Source organism: Sarcophilus harrisii, chromosome 3, assembly GCF_902635505.1.
Source record: "Sarcophilus harrisii chromosome 3, mSarHar1.11, whole genome shotgun sequence".
In the NCBI taxonomy this organism is placed as follows: Eukaryota; Metazoa; Chordata; class Mammalia; order Dasyuromorphia; family Dasyuridae; genus Sarcophilus; species Sarcophilus harrisii.
In genome coordinates this window covers 275255414-275278193 of record NC_045428.1, presented here as the reverse complement: position 1 = coordinate 275278193, position 22780 = coordinate 275255414, and the positions used below count along the sequence as shown (strand labels likewise).

The 22780-nt window shown below is 35.3% G+C and overlaps 1 protein-coding gene across 4 annotated transcripts in view; it reads left to right on the top strand.

Moving 5' to 3' along the window:
• LOC100933390 overlaps positions 1–15566 on the top strand; it is a 47773-nt gene extending 32207 nt beyond the window's left edge. For 2 of the 4 annotated variants that reach the window (XM_031959536.1, XM_031959537.1), the window contains exons 13-22: positions 402–463; positions 1016–1082; positions 2997–3064; positions 6544–6643; positions 7505–7563; positions 8472–8571; positions 10543–10601; positions 12927–13002; positions 14904–14975; positions 15449–15566. In XM_031959536.1, the coding sequence (XP_031815396.1) occupies positions 402–463; positions 1016–1082; positions 2997–3064; positions 6544–6643; positions 7505–7563; positions 8472–8571; positions 10543–10601; positions 12927–13002; positions 14904–14975; positions 15449–15530 (745 nt within the window). In that variant the 3' untranslated portion in view covers positions 15531–15566. The remainder of the gene's footprint in view (positions 1–401; positions 464–1015; positions 1083–2996; positions 3065–6543; positions 6644–7504; positions 7564–8471; positions 8572–10542; positions 10602–12926; positions 13003–14903; positions 14976–15448) is intronic. The other 2 variants (XM_031959538.1, XM_031959539.1) reach the window with 2 other exon arrangements.
• Positions 15567–22780: the final 7214 nt, after the last annotated feature.

Here is a 22780-nt window from a genome sequence, read left to right as displayed (position 1 = left end):
TTTCAGTGACTATGACTTTGTGAGACTTCAAAGCAGAAATAAGTCCCCTCGATGGTTCCCAAACCTTATTTTATGGCAACAGTACTCCCAAAGTTCTCTCTACCATGTTTTTTTACTTGGATTTCTAAAATTTCCAATTCCATTGAAAATATCTACACAGAGTTAATGTTTCAAAGGTAAGTAATGACTAGACAATGAAGGGAACCTTAAACATGCTTTAGAAACAGAAATTTAAAACAAATCTTGGAGTCATACAGATTGAGTCTTAACAGATTTCCTTTCAGTAGGACTTTGCTGATGTGCTAAAGAATAAAGGAAGTCCTATTTACAAATAACCTTTTGTCATATTCATCATTATAAAAATTGGATTTGCCTTAAAATGTTTTATTTTTCTGTTTCAGCAATGCCAATATTAGCATTGAAAGCTTTGGAAAACACCAAATATGTAAGGATAATTATCCAGGTGAGTTTATTAAAATCATATTCACATTAGCAAATTTTATGGTGCATGTAGTCATTAAAGGTTTGTTAAGATTTAACTATGGCATAGTGAAATTCTTACCTCTGTAGAAAATTTTGAAGGTGAAAAAATTTGAGAAAGTCTGTTCATAAATCAGGAACAATATAGCAGACATTAACAGAAAAAAATATTAACTATAACACTCTCCAAAAGAAAATTATCATGCCTTCTCAAGTAGATACTTTTAATCCATGTTGCCTCTGGGTTTCCAAGTAATGAGGAATGGAGTTTTAGATTTCACACCATTTTTACTTCCGAAATTCATAAGTAAACCTTTTTAGGTTTGTGGTGTTTTTCTTTTAGTATAAAGGGAGCATTGAACCCAGAGTAAGTAACTGAACCAGAATAAGTAAGTCCCAATAGTAGAACATTAGCCCACTAATTCATCCAATCAACAATCTTTTTAGAAAGCTATTTCCTTAAGGAGTTCCCCGAGTTTGTTTTGAGTATTCTGAGTGATTTGGCAATTCTGATTGGAATTCTTTATCATTGTAGCTGAAAATGATGAAGAGTCGAGATTGGGAATGAACAAGAAGAAAGGAGCAGGTGATAATTATGTATGGTGAGCTTCTAATTTGGTCCAGACCTTCACTAAATTTAACTTTAAATACTGTCATTTTAGTAAGAATTCAAATGTCTCAGGCAAAAACAATGTATTTGAAAGTAAATATCCCTTGTAAATAAATAACAAATCAGCCAAAAATAAGGCAATATATGCCTCGCATTTAAAAAGGAATGAACAAAGTTGTAAAGTTGTCATTCCACAGTAATCCAATTTCCAGTGCTTTTTTCAATGGGAATTTATATGTTGTTCATTTACAAGGTTTTAGCCACTGTCAGTCCCTTCATGGGATCTCACTATTTTGGGTAGTATTATTTCTATAGTCCTTTCAGTTCAGAGAGAAGGTTTAATAGCCATGCAATTGGGCATTGCCATAGAAGACTTAAAAATGTTGGGGTTGAATTGTGTGCTTGAACCAGCACCCAGCTCAACAACATGACCGAATATGACATATCTTTACCTATGGTATATTCCAGACACTACAGCACACTGCATTAAAAAAAGGATTCCTTATACAACTCCAAGGTATTGAGAAAGATAAATACAATTCATATTGTATATGTCAATATGTATGCATATAGATATATGTATATATACCTAAAGACTCAAGGAGGAAATCTCAATACAACATGATCAAATTCTCTTTATTCTAAATCCATTTTTAGGAAACACAGGTGAATTTGTTTGGAGAAAATTAACTTCTCTTTAAGACAAAACACAATTTCCCTTGCAAGCTCTTTGTGAAGAACCTTCAGTTTTTTATTTTTACATGGCTCACTGAATTGATAATAGATGAAATATTTGGACTCAAGGAAACATTTTAGAACTGCCCCTGCCCTAGTCCTCTTGAGTTTCTTCCTTCACTCAGGTTTAAGATAAAGCATGAGGTATACCTTTTAGTGCCAGGATCATGACTCAAAATATGTGTATAAACTATTTTTAACTTGAGGTGGCTTCCTCCAATAAAATGACCATTTTCTGGGGTGAGTGAGGGCTAATGTCATTTGACCAGGCCACAATGAGCAGGCTGTGCTAATGAACTACTGCAGTAAATTAATCTGACCCAACAGATTCCCCAAAAGGGAATGGCTTCCAGCACAGAAACAGTAAAAATTAATAGTCAGAAGATAATTATATGTCAGAAAAATGGTAAATTGGGATAGGAAGTCAATTGGCATTGAGAACAAAGACCTTCCAAAAGAAATATCTTCTAATAATCAAATTCAGTGTCTTCTCCCCAATGTATTGGTATAGATGGTGAGTATTCAGGGCAATGAAATAAATTCAGTGGAAAATCTATAAGCAGACATTGCAGTGCAATCCATGAAATTCATTAATCAGAGACATTGTTTCTACTTCTTAGAAGAATCTGCATGAATCACTTAAATTTGGGAGGCTTCAATTTTTTCAAAAGACTGATAGAGGGTATCAGACTTTCTGGCTATATATTTTGTCTTGCAAAATTAATACATTCTGTGTCTCAAAATCCAGCTCTTTTTGCTTTCTAAAACCACACTCATGACCTTGTGAGATCTGACAATAAAAATAACTCTTTTCATTGTTTCCCATGATTTGTTTTATTTTAAATGATATTTCTATGTCTTTTAATCCCTTGTTTAATTATTTGGATTTCTAAACCTCTTAATCAGGGGGCTCTATATCCACACAATGATTTAACTTTTCACCAATAAGATGCAACTATGAATAGAAATTAAATATATGATATTGGATCAGAATTTTCAAATAATTTTTTAAATATCAATTGATTCTCCCAAAATCCAATAGATTTCTTTGCAAAGACTCTCCCTGAGGTAAAAGAGCAATTATAAAAATAATTTTTACTCATAAATTATGGCTTTTTAAAAATATTTTAAATTGCAATTATATTGAGAATGTATTACCTTTATATCCTAGTGATTGCAATGATGGTGGTATTCAGATGACTATGGAAAACAATGAGATCACACACAAGAATGACTCAAGTGAGTTAAAATTTTTTTTATAATTTTAGCCTTCATAATTTATAGTCATTCAACCACTTTTGGGACTCAATTAAAATTTAATGAAACACTTACAAGTAGTCACAAATCTAAAGGAAGTTCTGAAGTTGACGGACTGTTCAGAAATTGTCAAGAACTCCCCATATGTAAATGAATCATTCCTAAACAGTTAGTTTCCAACTTATGAACAGTTATCAAGAAATATCCATTTCCTGAAATATTTAAAGTCTACTCTACTACTGTATCAGCAGTGTCCATTCTCATAGCCAAACTGAGTCTTCACTTCAGTGGCTAAAACTACCAGATGTTCGTCACTCCTTTTTTCAAGCTTCTGTTTTGATATGGAATAATTGCCAGTACTCTTTTATAAGTATTTGTGCTCCAAGATTCATTGTTGACTGGGAAGACTTGATAAATTAGTCATGAAATTCAATGAATTATAAGAGTATATTAAGAAAATAAGTGTCACTTCCGATCATGTCTGTTTTCCAATTCATATTGGATTCTTTACTATGACTGATTATATAGTTTTAAACCAAATTGCCTATGGGTTTATCAAATAAGGACATCAAAAATTTTAAACTTCAGCCTTGTTTTTCTTTCCCTCTCTTTTTACCTGCATCTTCCTCCAAAATCATTTTCCCTTCTAACCACTGCCTCTCTTCATCTGCCTTCCCATTTATTATCCACGTCCTCTATCTGCTTCCCAAATGAGAAAGATAGGTTTCTACATCCAACTGCCTCTGCATTCATATGTGTGTATATCTATGTATATTTGTGAATATATCTCTGACATTGTTTGCGTCATTCTTTCTCTTACTTTCCTCTTCTCTCAAAGTATTTCTCTTTCTCATTTAATTTATTTTTTAGAAAGCATCGGAACAAAAGCCTGATCATAAGTATATAAGAATTTTAAAGTAAATAAATTATATTTTGTAAGAAAAGCAATTTAATTAGAATTCTTTTTTCAATTATAAAAAGGCGAAATCATAAGTATATCCTATATAGCTATAGAGACTCCTTGTAAGCCTGAATTATATAGCAAAATTTTCTCTAGCTACATAACATCTTCCCATAAAGACAATGAAATGGTTGAACTTTCTTGAATCCCTCATGATTTTTCTTTCTTGTTTATTTTTTATGCTTCTTTTGAGTATTCTGTCTAAATGTCAGATTGCATATTATTTAGTCTCTGACTTTTTCATGAAAAATGCTTTTGAGACTCCTTTATTTCATTAAATATCCATTTTCCTTAGATGGATTACACGCATTTTTGCTGGTTACCTTATTCTTGGGTGTACTCCAAGTTTCTGTGCCTTTAGATTCAAAGCCTACTGCTACTTTGACAAGGAAAATGCTAAATCTTGTGTGGTCTTTGCTATGGGTTCATTATTTTTTATTTTTTTCTATGGGTTCATTATTTCTTTTTCCTTTCTAGCTACTTATACTCTTTTCTCTTGAGTTGTCAGCTCTGGAATTTGGTGATAATATTTTGGACTTTCCATTATGGGATTTTTAAAGGAATTGATCTTTCCATTTTGATTTTACCCTCTGGACCTAAGATATCAAGACAGATTTTCTTTATAATGTTTTGAAATAAGATTCAGTTAGTGACATATTTAACATGTATAGGACTGCTTGCCATCTGGGGGAGGGGGTGGAGGGAAGGAGGGAAGGGAAAAGTTGGAACAGAAGTGAGTGCAAGGGATAATGTTGTAAAAAATTACCCAGGCATGGGTTCTGTCAATAAAAAAGTTATAATTATGAAAAAATATGATTCAGTTATTTCTGTTTATCATGGCTTTCAAGTAGTCTAATAATTAATTTCTTATTGATTAAGGAGGCAATTTGGATTAAGTAACTTTTCTAGAATTACACAACTAGTTAGTGTTTGAAGCCTGATTTGAATTCGTCTTCCTGACTCCAGGGTTCATTCACTACCCCCTCCACCAATTATATCTGTCCTGCAAAAATACTTAACTGATCTTCTCTCATTCTGTTTTACAGGGTAGTTGTTGTATCATTGTAAATTATTTTGCATTATCTATTTTTCACTATTTTGATTTTTTGTGACTGCTTGATTTCTCATGGAATCATTGGCTTCCATTTAACTAATTCTACTTTTAAAAGAATTATAACCTTCAGTGAGATTTTGTGCCTCTCTTCCCATTTGGCCATTTTTGCTTTTTAAGGAGTTCTTTTCTCTAACAAGTTTGTGTGCTTCTTTCACCATTTGGCCAATTTTTTTTTCAGGATTTTTTTTTTTTTGCTCCATATAACAAACTTAATTTTTTCATTTTATTTTTTCCATCACTCTTATTGCTTTTCTCAGTTTTCCCTCTTTCAGGCTGATCTTTATTGAGCTCTGCCAAGAATATGAGTGGGGCTCTTTTCCAGGTTGCATTTGTTTTCCTTGAGGCTTTGCTTGTACCTCTTTTTCATGTTTTCTTTCTGATTTTATCACCATAGTGACTTATCAGCAGCTTCTTCTTTTTGAAGATTTGCCCATATTTCAGCATGCTTCTTGACTTTTAATTTAATGTTAAAGGTGGGTTATGTTCCTAGGATGCGGTGGAGACCTTTGTCAAGCTTCAGGCATTGTCACATTGTTTTTGAAGCTAGCTTTTTACAGGGCTATACATTTTTCAGTACTTCGAATGTGCTTTTGATGCAAAGAGAAATGTCACTCCTCTCCTGGCTCGTGCTCTGCTCTTTACATGGGAAATGTCCCAATTCCCCTGCTGCTCCAAGTGCCAGAGCTCCACTCAAATTAGGAATTGTCACTAGGGCACTCTTCCTCTGCAAGTGCAAGTGCTGGTGCTCTTCTCTACTCTAGTATTGGGACCAAGAACTGTGTATGACCAATGTAACAGGATCTTGTACCTAGTGCTAATTCAGGATCCACTTTAATCTCTTTCTGATTGACTGTAAACCATTACAATTTCTGGACTGAGAGTTCCTGAAACTGTAGTAGCAGCTTCTGCTGTGGCCATTGCCTCCAAGGTTCACCTCCAATGGGTGCACTTTGGACCAGGCCTTAATTCTGTGACACAGACTTCTCCTACCTCAGTCTTAGTTGTCGTCTTCTAGAAAAGTGTTTCATCCCAAACTTTTATAGTTTCTGCTACTCCAGAATTTGAATCAAGGTGTTATTTTTTTTTAATTTTGGAGGGGAATGTTGGGAGACTTTGGCTGATTTCCTGTTTCTATTTTGCCTTCTTGGCTCTTTCTCCCTTTGAGTTTATATTCATGATAATTGTTAACAATAATTTTATTCTATTACTGTTTTTACTTTGGAAAAAGCATAGTTTTGCATCAGAGTATGGAACTCCCAGCATGGAACCTTCCTGTACTAATTCAATAATTCTTTAGAAACCTATTCTTTTAGGAAAGAGACTCATATTCATAAGTGCTCTAAATTCTTTAGAAGTTCTTCTTTGAACTCTTTTTTATCATTGTAGATGAACCTGATGTTATCATCACAAATGTACAAATTGATATTAAACTAACAACAAATGACAATATGATAATGTGGGATAATGTAGGTCATCATCAAGCACGGTAAGCTTATACTTTATTCTATGTGTTCATTATTAGAAATTAAGAATGTGTGCAAATTAAGGAATAGCTGTTGCTGCAAAGGGACCATAATATATAACATCTCTGCCCTTCTACTTTTTAAGGGTTTGAAATGATGGACATTTTCTTCATACAGTAAACTATTATAAGGTCTTTACTATTGTCATTTACTATTTACTCCCTGGGGTGTAATAGTTTGAAGTAGAATTGTAGAAAGTCTCCTCTTCTCCCTGAATTACTGATGGGCCTTTATGCTCTTTTTGATTATGAGGTAGTTAGAATAGTTATAGGTGCTTCAGTTTTAGTTTTAATTATAATGTAGTCACGAAGATCAGATGTTCTTTCTCTGACAATGTTTACAATTCTAAAACACTGTTACGATTTAATTTCTTTTTAAAAAGATCATTCCATCACATATTTATATATACTATTAAAAACAAAGAATTTTATTGTACTTCACATTTGTTCTTTTGAGCAGCAAATGCTCTTTTGTGTGCTATCTTTCTATTGTCAATTTCTTTGAATTTCCAAAAGGCCCAATTAGTTTTGATAAAACCCAGAGACTTATATTTTGTGTCTAATCTCTCATATATCCAAAATATAAATACTAAAATATATAAAAAGACAATGCCAGGCTAAATTTGGTTACTGATTAGTTCTGAAAGGTAAAAAATTCTTGGAAAGAGTTAGAATGAGTTTGCTTCAATTTTATTGCTTCATCTTCCAAGATCCTTAATCATGTAGAAAGTTTTGTGACAGAGTTGGTTTTTATCAAAATTGCATATGCACACATTTGATATTTCATGAGGATTTATATTTTAAAATTCTTACTTCTTATTCAAGGGAGGTCAACATGTGCAAGATTGCAGAAAACAAAGATGATTCTTCTAGTGATAGTGGGGGTAAGGTTTTTTTAGCTGTATTTTTATATTTGCTGATCTTATCAAATGTTGTGGTCATGGCAAGAATGTAGAGATTCAGCCCTGTTAGTGAACTAGATTCTTATCCTTAGGAGGTTACATAGCAAATTTTTCAGTCTGATATGCTTTAAAGATCTCTTTTAAACTAATAATTCCTATCTATACTGAGTCTCTAACTTGGTGATATTTAAGAGGACTAATCCATTTATCAGAACATTCAATGACTACTTTTGTTCATCACTGCCAGTAGACTTTTTCCCTCCCATTTCTACAAGGGTTGTACCACATAATTTTTTTTTCTATATATCCACATTCAATCACCAAGCTCCTAATGGCCAAAACTATCATCAGCAAAACTCCCATTTTCACCCTTCATAGGTAGTACTTGGGTACCCAATGATACAATGAACACTTCTGTTCAGCTACAATAGATATTGGGGAGATTTCTGTGGCTATTCAAAAAATATTTTATACCATTAATCAATCAGAATGTTAACTACTTGATCACAAAACCCTGTATCCTTCTTCAGTTTTGCTTGTGTAGTACCACTGGTGGTAGTGTGGATATTTTCTTCTTGTTTACCGAATAAATGTTAATTTAATGGTGGAAATAACTGATTTATAAAGAAACAATAATGGTGTTAGATTTTAGCCCATTTTTTCTTTTAGAGATTTTCATGTAACTGATTTGTCACAGAAGTGGATAAAACTTTCTAATAGGTGGAGAAGGATTATACAAATCTATTTCTGCATCAGTCTAAGGAATTTAATTTCAAAACTACTCAGCTGATTCATTATAGAAACCTAAGGATGTTAGAGATTTGTCTAATACTTTTGCATTATCATTTCAATACTTTGTGTGTAGCCATTTGAAGTCTCTGTGTTTATAGATGAAGGAGGGATATGGTTCACAGCACCAGTGACTGATCCAGAAGATGAGAACCTCCTACCAACTTTTTTTGATGAGGAAATACCAAGATATTTTGGATGGTTAGTTCTATTTTTGCCTATCACTATATTAAAATTAGCTTTGTGGTAAGCATCAAGAAACTTTCAATAGATCTCTTTTAGAAAATTCACAGAGAGTTCTGATGAAAAATAATCTCCAGCAAAACTGAAAAGGTCAAACACATAAGGGCATAAAAAGCATTTAAAATTATTGCTACAAAGATGGCAGTAGAGTAAATTATCTCCACATACTTTTATTTAAAAAATTTGGCTACACTCTGCATTTATTGATGCATAGACACTTTCAGTCACCCCTCAGAAGCTCTTCAGATTGTTCAGTGTGGAATTGTTTCCAAAGTCTGTTTATATTTATTGAGAATGAGCAAAATCCACAGCAATTACTACTAATTAATACTATAACCAAGTAAAAAGAGTTTATGAGACAGTTGGGGATTAATTCTACTTTTGATATAGGATGCAATTCAAGAATTAATTGACCAGAGAATACACAACTCTACCTACCAAGTTTTACTATAAAACATCACTAGCCATGTGTTTAGGGAAAGAAACAGTTATAAAATACAAAATTTTGAAATATTCTTATTTTTATAAGAAGCCATCAATTAACATACACCACAAAAATACTAACAATTTATATACTACATGTCCAAAATTAAGAAACACTTCTGAATTCCTTCAAAGTAAATACTTCTCTGAGTTTGAATTCAGTTGTAAAACTGAAATAATGGGAGGGAAAATTTATGTGAAAACTGCTATGTTAGACTGAAAGTTTCATTTTCCTATTCATTTGAGATTTAATTGATAATGTTTCCATTAACTTGGGCTAAAGAAACCATTTCTTTCTTGTTCCTCTTGTAGTTCAACCCTTAGTTCTTCACTTAACTTCACTTAGGTTAAGGACTCCATGGATCTACCATGGATTCCTTGGATGGAATGGATTGATTCCTTGCTTAACTCACTGAAGACTTTTTTGAGCAGAAGGCACTCTTTAAGTGATAGAGAATTGCTCTACACTGTTGTATTACTCAACATATGCTTAGGATTTATTTGAAATTTGAGGTAACAGTTTCTCATGAGAATTGTTTTAGTAGATACAATTAATGGTGTTGAGTCCTGTGTTGCAGGGGTGGCCAATGGCCATAAAATGTAGGTTCCAATCAAGCAGTTTCCTCAAAAAGGAAGAGCTTGGCTGGCATAGAAAGGCAATAAGGATAGAAATTAGATAGTGATGGAAAGTGGGATTGCACTGATTCTTCCCCTCAAGAGAAGGAAATTCCCTTTACCAGTGGAGTTTAGGCTTTTCTCCCGAATTAATTAGGAGCAGATGCCAAGCACTCAAAAAAGCTATTTTGATATATTGTATGTTCAATGGTTATGGAAGAGAGAGGAAACCCCACCCTAACGTTCATGATTGAACCTTTCTTGAGAATCCTGCCTAACTTGGTCTGAATCACTTAACTTCTGAGGGAATCAGTTTCTCTATGAGTGCAATAAGAGTGTCAGAGTGGATGGCCACTTTCTTTTTGGACCTCCCTTCTAGCTGAACATATTGTTTTTATTATGTCTCAGTAAGAATCTACAACTGTTGTCACTCTATGAAAATGGGACTTGATGGCGGAGAAAAAGCTTTTGGATTTGGTTATTATATTTTTCAAAAGAGAAAATAAGTACTATTTTCATGGTCTTTCTCTATAGTCTTAAACTTCTTTAGGATTCAAAAAATCCTAGTGTTCTCAATATCCAGAAGCTAAATATTTCAAAGAATAAGAGACAACTAAAAAAGGAGGTTGAACAAAATAATACATAGACTCAGAAAATTAAAATTATTATTGAGCCAAATGAACAGTCTCCTCAATCAACTGGATTCATCTTCTGGTGTCCTTACCAATGGAAAGAGTGATTGGGAAATCCTTTTGGCAGACTGCATATTTACATATTTAATATTTGAAAAGTAGGAATTTTATTTAAACTTTTTTTTTATTTTTGTTCAAGGGAGCAATCCATGTGGTGTTTTTTAGAAGGAAAGGAAAAATTCTATTCTTACTTTGGTGGTGAGTTTCTCCACTTTATTTTTTCCTATATTTGCATATTTCATCCCATATATAGTTATTAAAGCAATGTTGGTATTGACTCCTAAGGTTGTGAAATAGATTTTTATCAATAGAAGCCTAATCTAGCAAACATTTTTAGAAAGATCTTCTTCAAGGAATTCCTGGCAGGTAGTCCAATACATGTTAAATATGTTGAAACACATGTTAAATTCAATATACATATTTATACAGTTTTCTTGTTGCACAAGAAAAATCAGGTCAAGAAGGAAGAAAAAACTGAGAAAGAAAACAAAATGTAAGCAAAGAACAACAGAGAGAGTGAGAATGTTATGTTGTGGTCCACACTCAATTTCCCTGGTTCTCTCTCTGAGTGTAGATGGCTCTCTTCATCACTGAACAAGTGGAACTGGTTTAAATCATCTCATTGTTGAAGAGAGCTATGTCCATCAGAATTGATCGTCCTATAGTCTTATTGTTGCTGTATATCATGATTTTCTGGTTCTGTTCAATTCACTTTGCATCAGTTCATGTAAGTCTCTCCAGGCCTTTCTGAAATTATCCTGCTGGTTATTTCTTACAGAACAATAGTATTCCATAATATTCATATACCATAACTTATTCAGTCTTTCCCTCACTGATTGGCATCCATTCAGTTTCCAGTTTCTGGTCACTACAAAGAGGATTGCCACAAACATTTTTGCACATGTGGGTCCCTTTCCCTTCTTTAATATCTCTTTGGGCTATAGGCCCAGTAGAAACGCTGCTAGATCAAAGGGTATGCACAGTTTGATAACTTTTTGAGCATAGTTCCAAATCGTTCCCCAGAATGGTTGGATCCATTCAGTTCCACCAACAATGTATCAGTGTCCCAGTTTTACCATATCCCCTCCAACATTTGTCTTTTATCTTTTCCTGTCATCTTGGCCAATCTGTAGTGTATTGTGTAGCGTATAGTGGTGTGTAGTGGTATCTCAGAGTTGTCTTAATTTGCATTTCTCTGATCAATAGTGACTCGGAGCACCTTTTCATGTGGTTACAAATAGTTTCAATTTCTTCATCTAAAAATTGACCATTTATCAATTGGAGAATGGCTTCAAAATGACATTCTTTCAGCCTTCTAAAAGAATAATGCTGGCCCCACGATTGGAACCAGCTTCTAACCTGTGGGTAGCCAGAGCTGCACAAAGCAGGCTAGAGATAATCAGGAACTGATTAAACTGAATTAAATTAAATTGAAGTTTAATTTGTTTCAGAGCAAGGAAAACAACACCTGCAAGCAGAAGCTCCCCTCCTAAGAGGAAGGCTTGAAGCTGTTGATACTGAGACTACTCTGTACAAGATCTTTCTGAGATCTTCAGAGAATTTTCATCGTTAGCATTTCTTGGGACAATACAGATTTTCTGTTTTCTGTCTTTGTTTTGGGGCAAAGAACCAGAATTCTGTGAGAGGAACTAGAGTATGCAATACCTGTCAGTGACAAGGAACAGGGATTGTGAACCTATGATAGACATCCCTGGAAAATAAGGAAATCTAAATCATTTAGTGAATACCTGGTTGCTGATCTGTCCAAGCAATCAATGCATTTTGTTCAAGGTGATGTAACCCTGACTGCAGGATTCTGTTCTCATTTTACAGATGTGGAAAATAGTCTAAGAGAGCCCAAGTGGTCATATAACTAGTTAAATTGAACTTAACTTTTTCTATTTCCAATGCCAGTGCTCTATGCACCAGGCCTTTTAGCTGCCTTTGAAGCCTGGATCTCTAAAATCATTGGATTTGGAGGATTTTAGGTAAATGTCATTTGAGCTACATAATAATTGGTACTATAAAATGGACCAGCCTTCTATGCCAGGTATCATTAGATAGGCAACAATCTTCTCAGAAGGTATTTGGTGAAACCTGGATTCTGTTTGAAGTGGTCACACTTCCCTACAGTCACATAGGATAACGTGGATCCCCTCAGTTCTTTCCAGGGGATTAATTAGCAGAATAGGGAAGAATCTGAACTCAAGAGATGCAGCTCCTTGGAGACATTTCTTAGGCTGCTCTTGCTGAGTATTCTTCAGATGACAACACCATTATGTTGGGATTCGGGTACTTGAATTTTTGCTGCCCAGTTAGTATTTGGATTGGTCATGTTCATCTTTAATAGTATTCAGCTGCCACTGTAGAGGGAGGGACAATATATAGATATAACAAGTTGTAGGTGTGTGGACTTCAGTCTCTGTGCCTAGAAGAAAGCCTACTCCAGCGAGCAGCTCCTCTTGCCAATACCATTTTTGCATAGTTTTAGATTCTTACTCCCTGAATTTTTCTTGCTCCTAGAGAGAATAAGTGACACATCAGAGAATACAATAGAAGGAAAAAGCAGTAAAAAGAGGAGGCTGCTTTCATTCTTTAGGTAAGGTTTTGTGTCCCAAGAATAAAACTGCACTGGTGAAAACCAATTTCTCTTGACTTTATTTTGACTTTTTGGTAGCTGGACAATTTCTGGGGGCAAAGAAGTGCATGAAAAGTTAGGCCTGAAGTCAGGGAGACCAGAGTTCAAATATGGCCTCAGACTCTAACTGGCTTGGTGACTCTGGACCAGTCACTTCACCCTGTGTGTGCCTCTGTTTCCTCATCTGTCCAAAGGAACTAGCAAGGGAAATGGCAAATCATTTCAGTGTGTTTGCCAAGAAAATCTTAAAATGGGTCACAAAGACTCAAATACAGATGAAATAAGACCACAAAAACCACCACTAGAACCCTATTTTGCTATTTGCTGGACAAGTCCTTCCTAAGACTTATTGGTTCATGTTATTCTTCAGTGACCAATGATGAAGTAGAATATTGGGTGGGAATTCTGAACACTGCTCTGGATCCAAATCCTAGCTCTGCCACTTCTCACTATGCATCGAATGATACTCAGGTCTTTTAACATATCCAGGGCTCACTTTCCTCATCAGGTGTAAAGAGCGAGTTGGGCTACATGATTTCCAAGGTCTTTTTCCATTGTAAACGTATAATCAATCCCACAAGCTTTCCAAGTTATAGGGGAAGGTCCAGGAAGCCCTTGAAGTTATGTGCAGAAAAAAATGACCACTAGGCAGACAATAAGCCTATAGAAAAAAGTGGGTAAATATTTAAGAACTTCCTTTTGAGCAGAAGATAAATCTATCAATGGAAAACAAATGTTTGCTATTTACAGTCACACATAGACATGCCCATATACACCTATATCCATACCCAATATAGAAATACATAGTGGTATAATGCACACCTACCTACACAGGTATACATCCTTACATAAACACACATATTGCACACATTCACTTCATTTTATTCACATACTCATTCATACACATTTACAGTCACCCACGTTCCCATATAATCATACATATGTGAACATGTATGCCCACTTTCATCAAAACAAAATACACACAGATATTTCCACATACACAAGGATTCTTTGTTTTTTGTTTTTTTTATGAATTTATTTATTTTTATTTATTATAATAACTTTTTATTGACAGAACCCATGCCAGGGTAATATTTTTACAACATTATCCTTTGCACTCACTTCTGTTCCGATTTTTCCCTCCCATCCTCCACCCCCACCCCTAGATGGCAAGCAGTCCTATATATGTTGAGTATGTCCTAGTATATCCTAGATACAATGTATGTGTACAGATCCAAACAGTTCTCTTGTTGCACAGGGAGCATTGGATTCGGAAGGTAAAAATAACCTGGGAAGAAAAACAAATGCAAACAGTTTACATTCATTTCCCAGTGTTTTTTTCTTTGGGTGTAGCTGCTTCTGTCCATTACTGATCAACTGAAACTGAATTAGTCTCTTTGTCAAAGAAATTCACTTCCATCAGATTACATCTTCATACAGTATCGATGTTGACGTATATAATCCTGGCCCTGCTCATTTCACTTAGCATCAGTTCATGTAAGTTTCTCCAAGCCTCTCTGTGTTCATCCTGCTGGTACAGAACAATAATATTCCATAACTTTCATATACCACAATTTATTCAGCCATTCTCCAATTGATGGGCATCCACTCAGTTTCCAATTTCTAGCCACTACAAACAGGGCTGCCGCAAACATTTACACACAAGGATTCTTGCAATGCATATATTCACAAATATGTAAACATACATACATAAAAATTGAGACATACATATATATGTGTTCCCCCCCACTCAAACTGAAAGTGTTCATAGAGACTCGCTCAAACTTAGTTTGATTATATCATTCATAGAACAGAAAATGTGCATTAAAGAAAATAAATCTTTTCCTCACCATGAATTTCAGATGTTTCTCACGGACATCTAGAAAACAGAAAAAGGTACATCATGAAAAGTCAATTTCAGGGGATTCAAAAAGGTATTTTCACATCTTCATTTATGCTTTGTTAACACCGTTTGGGGGATTCGTTGGTAGTCCTGGCTTCCTGGCCACTTCATCATTTCATTGTTTTGTCTGATATAAAAAGTCATTGCTCCTTCTGGAATCCATACACATCTTCATCTCATTAGTGAGCGGACACGTTCCCAGAGACGCTCTGGGCGCTCCGAGTCGGTGTTTTTTAGACAAATTCTGTAGCCAAATGGGAGCACTAGTAGTCTCAGAGAACACACCCAGGTGACCTGTACATTATTCTTAATGAGTTATCCTGTTTCAGCCCCTCCACAGACACGTTGCCTGAGAAACTCAAACTTGTCTTGTTCTCACAACGACTTCACCTTCTAAAATCTTCTTTGCCCTTCAGTGGAGTTCGCTAATTTGTAAATTGCTCTGTAAATTTTAAGTAAGGTTGTATCCTCGGAGGACATAACTATATTCTTATTTTTCCTCAGAACCAGCGATGAAGACGTCTCTGAAGACAAAGTGTCCCCAGATTGCTGTATTTTTTCATGTGTTTTTTCTTCTGGGAAATAGGAGAGAAACCCCAGGAAATAAAGTTAGGAGAGGAAATGTTTGTCCTGGTTTTGTCCTGCGTTTTGACGCCTGTGTGTGTTCTCACTAATTGTTCAGGGAGTCATACGCAGGCAGGAAAGTGTAGGAAGCTCCTACTGAGAACCAAGCTCAGCACTAAATGTTGGGGTAAGAGAGAGGAAAGAGTGACGCAGTCCCTCACCCCCCCCCCCCCCGGGGGGGGGGGGGGGGGGGGGGGGGGGGACCCAGGTGGAAACGCCCCGGAAAAGGCGGGGCTACAGGCGCCCTATGGGATTGGGGTAGCCCCGGTGTAGGTGTGGCCGCTGGAGGGAAGGGCGCGGTTGCGAGCTTCTCCTGCCAAGGGCCTTCCTTCCCCTTTGGGCGGGAGTTTGGGTCGGGGGGGCGGGCAGCTCGGCCCGCTGGCCGGGGCGCCGAGGGCGCACTCACCTGTCAGCGCGGCCGCCGCTTGGGCCTCGGCTGCTAGGTGACCCCGAGGACTTCGAGGCCTAAGGGTGGGCCGCGTTCGGAGGGCCTGGCGATCACGTGGCCTCGGACTTCCTGCCCCGCCCCACCCCGGCCCTTGCTCACCCGCCTTTGTTGGGGTCAGGAAACCCGGACAAAGGCTCTTTCTTTAGCAAAAAGGTAGGTATTTTTTTGGTCTGTGAGGCAGGAGGTATCGCAGTCATATGATAAATGGGTCTTACATCTGCAGCTTCCCATACTTCTTTTATCTGCAGTGTGTTAGAGAAGAGAGCATCCCTGTCTCTTCTCTGGAGACCCCAGTGGTCTCCCAGGAGCAGGGGCCGTTTCATGGCCTTGGGGGAAAAAACTGGATAAATCTCCCACAACACGGAAGTCATTCTCCGTGTCATTGTGAGCTCTCAGGAGACCCACTAACAACGAGTTCAAATTCCTTCTCCCATAAATAACTCGGATCAACCAACTTTCCCAAAGCTTACGGAACGTGAGCCACCGGGTAGATAAGAATCTGGAGTAGAAATAAATTCGTGCCATTTGAAGTCAGGGGCAAGTCCTATTCACTCATCTAAAAGCACATTTTGATGTGTTCCAAAAACTTCCACTCCATTGGGTTCTGAAGGTTACCGCGGATTCTCAAAAGCACTGCCAATAGAATACGGCCTTTGGTGATTCTTAGCCTTTTGGAAAGTCTTAGAAGGTTCAGGGTTAATCTGAGTGTCTCGTGTGAGGACGATGTGCTTAAATGTGAAATGAAACATATCCAGTAGTTGAGCGGTTAAGACTAATGAATTCTTAGACAATAACAACCCACAAAACAAAATGAAATGTACCTTAAAGTTTTTTTCTAGTTTATGTAATAATGATGGATTGTTGGGAAAGGGTAGAAAGGATATTGAGCCTCATCTTTTCTTTTTTTCTTTTCTTTTTTTTTTTTTTTTGGCTGAGCCAATTGGGGTTAAGGGACTTGCCCAGGGTCACACAGCTAGGAAGTATTAAGTGTCTGAGACCAGATTTGAACTCAGGTCCTCCTGACTTCAGGGCTGGTGCTCCATTCACTGCGCCACCTAGCTGCCCCCAGCCTCATCTTTTAACGTTGCTATTTGTTTTATTCTAAATTCAAGAAATTAAAGCCTTTCCATAATAAAATGAAAATTGGGGATTGCATGCGAGAATGCACCTGTTATGTATAACTTGCTATCCTAACTATATCAAACTTGCCATGTACCTATGTGTATATATATATATGTGTGTGTAAATATATATACATATATATGTAAAATTAGTCCATACGTCTTTCAGTTTTTTCTCTGGTTGTAGATAGTCACAGATCCTTTATACTTCATTTGAATGGAGTTTGATATTCCAATTTCTTAAAACTATGATGTTTTCTTGGTTCTGCTTATTTCACTCTTCATTGTTTCACGCAAGACTATCCATATTTTTTTAAGACAAAGCTCATTTCTTGCAGCACCAAAGAATTCCACCACAGTCATCAACCATATGTTAAGTCATTCCTTAATTGACTGGTATTCTTGTGATTTTCAATTCTTTGTTACCACAAAGACAAAAAATATTTTGGAACTTATAGAAATATAGATTCTGTTTCTTTTTCTCTAATCATCTCTGGAAACGGACAGTATTGGCATTACTAGGTCAAAGAATATAGTCTGTTTAATAATACTTTGGGAATAATTCCAGATTGCTCTTCATAATGGTTGAATAAGTTCACAGTTCTACCATCCAACCAACAGTAAATTAGTGTTCCAAATTAGCCTCTACACCTCCAACTTTTTTCACTTTCTCCCTCGATCATTTTAGCCACCCTGAGAGGTAAAAAATATATCTCAAGGTTTTAATTTTTATGTTTCTATTTTAAGATCATCTTGGCTAAAAAATATATCTCAAGGTTTTAATTTTTATGTCCCAATTTTAAGATCATCTTTATATGATAATAGAAGGTACTTGAAATGTAAAATTCCTTTATGGGTATAGGGGACACATGGACTAGAATCACAGAAGATGAATAGGTGTGACTATATTATGATTCCACTGATTCAAGGGCCCCCTTCCATGTTCACAGAAGTGTTGAAGTGGTAACGTAACAGTGACACTGTTACACAGCTGTGCTTGAGTAGTGTGCTGATTAAAGAAGGTAAGATGTTGGGCTACTTATAGTAGCTGAGAGAGAGCAGAGACCCTTGTCTGCAGAAGAATCAGATGTCTTGTGTGGATATTCAATACAAGTGGGAAACCAAAAAACAAAGGCTCAAATTGTCAGCCATATCTGTTTTATAATCTATTTACCAAAAATTATTTTTCCTTGATTTTACTTTAATTATAGAGGGATATTTGAGGATTATCTTTTGGAACTGAGATAGTGGATAGGAGAAATTAGGACCTAGAAGATAGCCTCTTTTAAGTGTTATGTTTGGTATCAAAAAATCTGTTTTCAAATCCTGTCTCACTATTAGTAATTTAACCTCTGTGGGCTTCACCAATTATAAAATGTGAAAGGTCTCTTAATTCTTAATATATGACCTGGGTTGATCTAATTGAGGCTGATAGTAGAATTGTAGCCACCAGAAAGAAGCAGGTCTCCTAAAACAGTTGTCAAGTATTAGGTTAATATTCTCTCTAGAACTCTTCAGAGTTGGGGCCAGAACCCAATATAGATTATGGCACAGTAGATTCCAAATTATTGGGTGCATTTTTCCTTTTTGGGAAGGTAGATAACCAGAACCAGGACCAGAGATGGTCCAGAAGTATCAAGGTAAAAGTAAGGGTAGAGCTGTTCATTCACCTGTGGTGGTCACCTCTGACCCAACTTTATATACTTTCAGAAAACTGCATTTGCAGCAGCCACACCCTGGTAAAACCATCTTGATCTATTATCCCAGGTTGAGGGTAACCAACAATCAAATCCATTAGTGAATGGGATGTCTATCTCAAATATCTGAAGATTTCCCAAGGCAGAATGGACAGATGAGAATATTCTATTGGCTATAAAGATGGATGTAGGAGACACTGTGGAAGAACTATTTTGTTTTTTCATAAAACCAACTTTTAGTTTTATTTATTCAATAATTTTTTTACTTTCAATTTTTAATCTCCCTTATTTTCAAAATTTCAAATTTGATTGGGGGTTTTTAATTTGTTTCTCTAGCTTTTTTAGTTGCAAGCGCACGTTTGTTGCTACCTTGGAGGGAAAGCTGACAAGAGTAAAGCAGTTTTGATGTATTATACTACATTTAGGCATCTGAACCAAAATTCTTACACACATCAAGGTTGATTTGGTGAAAATGATGGGGAATTTCAACAGCTGCTAAATGAAAATCAAGAACTCCATAGATTTTATTGGCAGTATAGTTTATGTATTTCTAAGAAGATAGCATTTAACTCCATATCAAAAGTGAAGGCCAAACAAAGCTTAAAGAGATGAAGGATTCTTGGATCAATAAGATGGAATATGAAATTCAATTTTATACTGATAGTTAAAAACCAAAATGTTTTTAGGATTCTATTTATGGGCCAAATACTCTTGGGACTTCTCAATTACTTGGTCCTGATGAAGCCACCTTGATTAGTGATAAAGACAGGATCCTGGAAAAATGGGCTAAACACTTCCATAGTGTTCTCAAGAGACCATCATCAATCAATGTAGATGACCACATACCTCAGGTTGAAGCCAAACTCTCTCAATTCAATTTTCCATCTAAAGAAGAGGTTTTCAATACCATTAACCTGGCCAATACAGAACAAAGGAACTGTCCCACTGAGACTGAGATAATTCCGCTCAACTAAGAGATAATTTTAGTTCTCATCCAAAGGGAAACTGCCTAGTCTGTAGAGTAGAAAGCTAGAGACAGGAATATAATGGAGACTGCCAGCTCCTCTGGTGTCTTCCCAAAGTCTTTTCTTTCAGCAACTTAGAATTGTCTTCTTCCATCTTCCTTCTTGAAGTTGAAAATCCAAAAGTGCCCAAAATGACTCGAAACTTGAAGAGTCCCCAAGGAATACTGAAGAGGACTTTGTGTTTCCTCCACCATTTAGGAGGATTCCATTCCAATGAGTTTTGAGACAAAGGTTACCTTTTCCCCTTATCTATTCTTTTCCATGTATCTATTTCTATTTTATACTCAGTATCAGATGATTTTGATGAATCTATTTCTATTTTATACTCAGTATCAGATGATTTTGATGATTGTTGCTTTATAATATAATCTGAGCTCTGGAAAGGCTATCCCCTTTCTTCTGTAGTACCTCTTTTCATTACTTCCCTTAAAATTCTAACCCTTGTTTTTTCAACTTGGTGGGAGGTATTTTATCACGTTTTATTAAGATGTTCCTTAGATAAATTAACTGATATCACATTAAAAGTATAAATTAACTTTGTCCTGACATTTTTATTATATCATATAGAAATGAGCACTCAATATTCCTCTAATTATTTTGTTCTTTGTTTCTTTAAGAAATGCTTTATAATTGACTCTAAGTATTGATTTTTGAAAGGTTATTTTATGGCCGGCAACTTTCCTAAAATTATATTAATTAGTATTTTTCCTAATCCCATAGTATTTTCAAATAAACCATTATATCACCACCAAGTAGATATAGTTTTATTTCTGCCTTATCTACCTTCATACGTTTAATTTCTTTCTCTTGTGTTATTGGTATTGCTAATATAAGAAGAGCTAGTATTCTTTGCTTTATTCCCACAATTATTGGGAAACATTTTAGTGTAGCCTTGTTGCTGATGAGTCTTTGGTTTATAAGAAACTTTTTTTTTGACGTTAAAAAAAGATTCTTATCTATTCTTCATAGAATTTTTTTAAAGTAGCATAAACAAACATTGTTGTTTGTCAAAGATTATTCTATATCTATAAACCATGTTAAAATATGGTTTTTAATGATTTTGGATTTAATATTTAGATTTTTTTCCTTAATGTTGAACCACTTTTGCTATCCCAATAAAAATGCAATAATTGTTAATAAATGATTTCTTGGGTATATAACTGTATTCTGTTTGACTAACAATATTTAAGGGAACAATCTGGAGAATAGAGTGGACTCTGATTCCAACTTTCTGCTTTCTCTCCTGACAAGAAAAAAAACATCCCTTAGATAAGGGTGGGAGGACAAGAGGCTAGAAAACTCTATTCTGACCCACCCTTCAAGCCACAAAAAACTACAACTCTATGCTATAGGCAGGGAAGTGGAAGAAGCCCCTTGTCACATATGGGGCCTCATGAAATGAAAATCCTCTCTTATATGTGGGGTTTTACATACATGCAGAACCTTCATTATAGATTAACATGTGCACATATATATATATATACACACACACATGTCAAACTGAATTTAATCACCTAGTATTCTATAAATTAGAAAATATAAATTACTTAAAAATTAGTTCCCTATTAACAATTGCTGGGAATAAAGGAGGAGACTTGGTTGAAATTAAACTTAGAAAACCACTTTACATCTTGTTCTACAATATATTCTAAATAGATACATAACTTTAGGTCATATTCTAAAGAAGAGAAACAGATCATATATGTTTCACAGCTACGGGGAGGAAATGTATTCTTAATAAAATAAGGGAACAGAGGCCATCATAGCATTTTCACCCTGTTATTGTTTGCTTGCATTTTATTTCTCATTTTTTCCCTTTTTGATTTGATTTTTCTTGTGCAGCAATATAATTGTATTAAATATGTATGCATATATTGGATTTAACATATATTTTTACCATGTTTAACATATATTAAATTACTTGCAATCTAGGAGAAGTGGGGAGAAAATTGGAATGCCAGGTTTTGCAAGTGTTAATGTTGAAAAATTATCCATGCATATGTTTTTTTCCCATGCATATGTTTTACAAATAAAAAGCTTTAATAAAAAAATTTTTTTAAGAAATCATTAAGGAAAACTGCTCTGATATCCTTGAACTGGAGGATAAAATAGCTATTGAAAGAATCTACTGATCATTTAAAAGATTTCCCTGGATTTTGCATGTCATAATTGGCTTCATATGTCCTATTAGCTCTTCCAGATTCCTTCAGATTTTTTCAATTCTTTTCTTTTCATTTCTTACATCAAAAATAATATTCCACTATATATAATCTGATTCTTAATTGGTTTTCAGATCTTTCCTACAAAAAGTGAAAGTATATTTATAGATATGTATGTATACATAGACACACACATATATATATATATATACATATAATTGTGTATTCAAATATATGTATATATTATATATATATATATATATATATATATATATATATATATATATATATATATAGAAGAAAAGAAACATGTAGAGCACCTCCTAGGAGCTCTAAGACCTCTTGTTAATTCTTTTTACCAATATTACCTCACAATGACCCTGGGAGATAGGTGGTATCTCCACTTTACAGTTGAGGAAACAGTGGCAAAAAATAAACTAAATGTCTTGCCCAGCAACATAAAACTTATATGTGTTTGAGGTCAAATCTGTTGGGGGGCAAGGAGTGCTTTGGCACTTGAAAATATTTTATTTTTTTCCAATTATATGTAAAGACAGTTTTCAACATTAATTTTTGTAAGATTTTGAGCTCCAATTTTTTTCCCCTTCTCTCCTTCCCCATACTCTGATATAGGCTATACATGTACAATATATTTAACATATTTCTGTATTGGTTGAATGGTGGTTGGTGTTGGTTCTCCAAAAGAATCAAAATGACATTACTATGTTAGAGTCAAGTAAGTGTGTCCAACTGTGACTGACC